At 37.9% G+C, this 5795-nt stretch overlaps 1 protein-coding gene across 2 annotated transcripts in view; it reads left to right on the plus strand.

Annotated features, from left to right (window-relative positions):
* Nucleotides 1-5795, plus strand: part of CSNK1A1 (casein kinase 1 alpha 1) — a 21809-nt gene that overhangs the window by 12910 nt on the left and 3104 nt on the right. Inside the window, exons 5-9 of one of the 2 annotated variants that reach the window (XM_072400971.1) lie at nt 1368-1507; nt 2274-2352; nt 3414-3488; nt 3716-3822; nt 4567-4715. In XM_072400971.1, coding sequence (XP_072257072.1) covers nt 1368-1507; nt 2274-2352; nt 3414-3488; nt 3716-3822; nt 4567-4715 — 550 coding nt within the window. The remainder of the gene's footprint in view (nt 1-1367; nt 1508-2273; nt 2353-3413; nt 3489-3715; nt 3823-4566; nt 4716-5795) is intronic. The other variant, XM_072400972.1, reaches the window with a different exon arrangement.

Here is a 5795-nt window from a genome sequence, read left to right on the forward strand (position 1 = left end):
ATGTACAAGGGTTCTGTCCAGGCTTTCTACATAGAAGATTGGAAATTATCCATCATTTTGACAAGCCCACAATTGTAAAGAAACATTACTTTTTCTTTATATAGCAGCTATAACTGTTATATATGAACGCATGATGAAAGTCTAGGTCTTGCTAGTTTATAATTTCTTTGTCTAATGGTGGTGGTTATTTTTTTGATGGTTGTCCTTTAATCTGTTGCCATAAATAAAAAAAAAACTATTACATTTTGTCTTTTTACCTTTGACTATTCTTGATTATATGGTTTCCTTTGTAATTGTAAAATCCTGTGCACACCTCTATGCTAATAATTATCTTACCACTGCATAGGTTGTGGGCAGGTAACTTTTGATTCTCTGCTTATGCTTCCCTGGACTGGAGTTTCTCTACTTCAAGGTTGTAAGGGTTAATGTACTGTCCACTCCACAGCCACTAACCCATGGGGGCTTATCGACCTATCACCAGGCTAGATTGTGGCCTGACCATGCATATGTTAAGATTTTCCTATTCCAAGAGCAGCAGAGCAGTATGATCAAAAGTTACCTGCTAACAGCTTTCTTGTTCTGCAGATAAACTGTTCTGTTATAGCTGAACTCAAGGGGGGAAAGAAATCCTTAACCCTTGCAGTGATTTCCCTCATGACTAAGGTGATATACTTGCTTTTTTGCATTCTAGCAGGCATCCCCTTGGTGCAACCAATTCTCCTCTTTCTTTTCCCGAAACAGTAACAGCCATGTCATCATCCCATACAATACAAAACTAGCAATTCTTTGTTTCTGGTGCTGAAGGCCTGCCCACAAGCTGGTAGTATCGGATGGCCTGTTCTGTTGGGGAAATGTGGAATAAAGCAAGTATAATGCCTTATTCATAATACCCTAAGAAGAAAGTGATATATTGACCTGTGCTGAGGAGAGGTGCAGTTTCTGCACTGGTAAAGGATTTTTCTTCTCCGGAGTTCAGCTTTAGTTACATTGGAGGAGCACATTCACTTTATTAGGTTACACACTTCTAATTTTTAAATCTATGGATTTAAAACTTGGTTTACTTTGTCATGACATAACCTATTTGTAAACTACTTTTACAATTTGGAAAGAAGCATTAAAATGTTTGGTCCAGATTTTCCAATAAAACTTTTTAAACTTCTGATGAAGCATTCTGATGACTTAACTGCTCCTCAACTAAAAGTGGCAGAATGTTAGAAAACTATAACGTTCAGCTACAAGTAGTTTTGTGCTGTGTAGTAATAAAGATTTCTCTTCCAACTTTTAGTTTTCAGTAGAAAGTTTTACTTTCTGAGGTCACCGAAACTGGAAGACACTGGGGCAGATTTACCACAGTAGTTCTTTACAAGTTATTCCTTATAGACTTTGGTTTGGCCAAAAAGTACAGAGACAACAGGACAAGGCAACACATACCATACAGAGAAGACAAAAACTTGACTGGCACAGCCCGCTATGCTAGTATCAATGCTCATTTAGGAATTGAACAGAGGTAATGAATTCCCAGTTGAATAGTCAGAAGTTTTTGTCTTTGGAGTGTGTGACGGGAAGTCTTGCATTTAATAAGCATCATATTGGCTAATATGTGGCAAAAGTACCACAGTTGGAGTTTCTTTCCGTTTTAAAGTGAATTAGGTCACTTTTTTTTTTTTCTCCCCTTAGTCCAAAAATATGTTACTTTAGGGGTTTTTGGCCAGTTCAACAAGAATGGCAGGCAGACTTCACTCATTGTTTGCCAATTTCCTACAACAGATTTGAGCACAAGGCTGTGAATTATTTTGTCAACTTCTAAGGTTTGATTGTCCTTTAATAGCACATCTGTGAGTTTGTTGTATTTTTACATTTAGAATAGTTATGTAATGTTTGGACATAAAGGTCCAGTTTAAAAATGAAGCAGAACTGTTGCTGCTGCTGCTTCAACCATATGGCGCTTAGTGGGGCATGACTGTACGGTATGGTTTATAGAATATAAGCTAAAGTGTCTTATCAGGAAATGGATGTTTAATGCTTTTCCTATAGCCCATTGAGGTACAATCGTTTTAGGATGTTCTGATGAACGAGTAGGCAATATTTATTTGACTTCTGTATGGTGTATCTGAGCAACACATTTTTGACCCATTGATTACATTACCTTTTGACAGCAGTTGATATATGATACTAGGATGCTGGTTGCAACTTTGTGGGCTGGCACCTCTTTAACAAAATGTAATTTGCCTACCCAAGAAATCTTCCCTCATTATGTGTGTTCATTTTTGCAGTCGTCGTGATGATATGGAGTCTCTAGGATATGTACTAATGTATTTCAACAGAACTAGCCTTCCTTGGCAAGGGCTGAAGGTAGGTCGTGTCATGCTTTGCTGGTATCCTCCCAGGTGAATGAAGTGATATATTAAAGAGAAATTAAACTAAAAACTGCCCAAAAAAAATACACTTGCCTTCAATCCCACAGGGCAGTTCCATCCCTACGGGGGAGTCTTGCATCTGGTCCCAGAGCCGGCTCTCCCGATGCCACCATCTTCGTCTGTTCTTCCGGGTTCTTCATCCTACGTCGCCCGACCCAGGCACGTGATGGGGTGATGTAGGATGAAAGAAAATTTGCGATCTGCCTATGCGATCAAGAATTAGGGGGGCGGTGCTGCACCCGTCCTTTTTTTTTTTTTAGGGTGTTGCACCTATTAAAAAAAAAAAAACAGAATTTTTACCTTACATAAAAAGGTTGAATAATCTTTTATGTAGTTTAGGTATGCTTTAAGCTATATCAGAGTATAGGCATTAAGATGTTTGTTTACAATGTCCTGTTTTGTCTGCTGTTTTTGTGCAGTTTTCTTTGATATATGGTCAGTGCAAGGGGACCTTTTTATTCCCCCCAGAAAATTGTTTTAAGGTGGGTGGGAGAAAGGCAGGTGGTGGTTCCTGTACTGTGACCCAACTTTTGAGTAACCACCAAAACAACCAGGTAATGAGCATGACTAAAAGACTGGGGAGAACATTGCAGAGGGCTTGACTCATACTGCCTTTTTGGGGAAACTGCTCCCAGACTTTAGTACCTCTTTACAATATTATAGCGTATCCATGTCTCCCCTTATCTTCAAAATTCACCCACGTGTATCTTATGTGTCTTGGTATCAAATACATCATAGATTACTCATAAACAACCAATAGTGTCAGGGCTGTTCAGGTTTTCATACATTAGTTGCGAAACTATGATGTTACTTTAACAATTAAGCCTGTCAACACACAATGCAAGGGATAGGTAGTTGTAGACTTTCAAGGTTTTTCTTTCTGTCACAGTGGTTATAGAAATTTTATATTCCTAGTGTTAACTTTGTGTTAGTCTTTTAATCCTAAATGGTTTTTATTTTTCCTTGGGCAAATGTGTAAATTACCTTGTTCCACAGGCAGCAACCAAGAAACAGAAATATGAAAAGATCAGTGAGAAGAAGATGTCCACTCCTGTTGAAGTTTTGTGCAAGGTAAACATACAGTTTATTTAAAATATGGTATTTGCAATAAAGCTGTCTGCATGTATTATATACAGTTTTAAAAATGTATCTTTTCTCTTTAACATAGTGATTGGTTTACATCCAACAAACTTCTATGATGCATTTCTAAATGTGTTATTGTACTGTGATTTGACAGTGGATATCTATTGGTCACACTGAGTGTTGCCTGACAAATCTTTTCAATTTCTTCTGTACAGGGATTTCCTGCAGAGTTTGCTATGTATCTCAATTACTGTCGCGGATTGCGCTTTGAGGAGGCACCAGATTATATGTATCTGAGGCAGCTCTTCAGAATTCTTTTCAGGTAAGTGTTTGTTTTTTTAATTATTGGCATTTAGGAAACCTATAAATGTGGCTATGAAGAAAAGCTGTGGAGATTATAGCAACTAAAGCAACATCTGACATTACTACCTACACTGTTCTAAAGAAATTTAGTATGATTTATGCAGGGTTACCTGGTGAACAGCACCTTACAGTTGGATAATTTAGACTAAAAATGACTGCAAAGGACATGCACTTAACTTATTTTTCAGAGTTTGGAAATGTTTGGGAGAACTTCCACTCAAATATATGCCTAGTATACTTAGCTATGCCATCTGCATCTGAAATTTTACTTGTCCCTATCTTTTACCTGCACTGCTTAGGCAAGGAGTGACATCACTGTTCTTCAAAGTATGGTCCTGTAGAATGCCTCACCAGTTAATCGGATGCCTCCGGTAGACTTTAATGTCAACTTAAAAAATGTTGCCTTTTTTTTTTTGGGTGTGACAATAAGGCCACTTTGTGATGTTACATCAAGCAATGTGGAAGATTGGGGGGGGGGTGACTAGAATTCTCACATTGCCTTTTATAGGTATATTTTTTCATTTGACAGACTACATAAGCATACCTTCCAATTTACTGAAAGGTTCAGTTTGTTTTAGATATTTAGCCTTCATACAATTATGTACCCAGCCCTCACACATGCACACTTTATCCATTTTATTAAGTAATATTGTTGACCTTGCTCACCTAACTAATTCCACATTGTATTTGCGCTCTCTTTCAGAACCTTGAACCATCAGTACGACTACACATTTGACTGGACAATGCTCAAGCAGAAGGCAGCTCAGCAAGCAGCCTCCTCCAGTGGGCAGGGCCAGCAAGCCCAAACCCCCACAGGCAAGCAAACTGACAAATCCAAGAGTAACATGAAAGGTTAGTAGCCAAGAACCAAGAGACGTTTCAGGGAAACAGTAAATTATTAGTGAAAACAAGACACAATTGACATTTATAATTGAGAGAGTGTTAGATCGAAGAGGTGTTTTGAAACCCAATTCGGCCTATTGAAGGAAAAAAATGAAGAAAAAAAAAAAAAAGACGTCCTTGGAGAATTTGACTACTAACTTTAAATTCAGATTTCCTTATACTTGTGTATCAATTTTATATATAGCAATCTCTCATTTTCTGGGATTATGGGTCATCTTAACTGCACCTCTTTCGTACATTAATTCCCTTTTCCAATTGTGGGAACCAGTTTCTGGTGGCGTGAATGTGAGGACTTATTAGTTCACATTCATGGGCCTAACATTTAAATTTTTGGGAGTTTAAGCTTTCTTCTTGCTGTAAACTCTGCAGCTACCTTCCCAACCTCTGGTTCTTCTGGTGCAAAATGGGATTTGTTTCCTAATTCAGATCCCTTTCGGCATCATATTGGTAAAGAAATGGTGATGGAATTTTCTGAAATAATCAGAGGAAAATTGTGACAGCCATTATAGACATTATATTCTGTAAATTTATTATCAAAGGTTACCAAAATCAAGACCTAGGTAACAGCCTAAAGGAAACTATCAGAAAATTGGAGATTTCAGTATTGTCTCTATTACACTATAGTATACTCGAAAATTTTCGAGTTTTAGGCTCCAGGGCTGTCGCCCTTTCTAGACACTGACCATCTTTGCAAAGTACAGTCAAGAGCTATGACCCTGCTCAAAGTGTTGGAAAAGCTCCAGATGGCAGCCCTAGCAATATGCTGCTTTCAATAACAAGCCAGGATTGATGTCTTAACAGGGTCTTTTAGCTAACATAGGCCTACCAAAATTTGGAAAGCTACTATGACTTGATTGAGGACCTTGGGCTACTAAGATTTTTTCACAGGACAGTTTAGGCTTTTGAGTACCTTGTGATTTGAAAAGCATCAAAGTAAATGTATGATGGCATCTTTTGATTGTAAAGGTACACTCCTAAGCAGCTTGTTTTCAGGTAAAAGAACCATAGCTTTTTTTTTTTTTTTTTTTT

Source organism: Pyxicephalus adspersus, chromosome 2, assembly GCF_032062135.1.
Source record: "Pyxicephalus adspersus chromosome 2, UCB_Pads_2.0, whole genome shotgun sequence".
Lineage (NCBI taxonomy): Eukaryota > Metazoa > Chordata > Amphibia > Anura > Pyxicephalidae > Pyxicephalus > Pyxicephalus adspersus.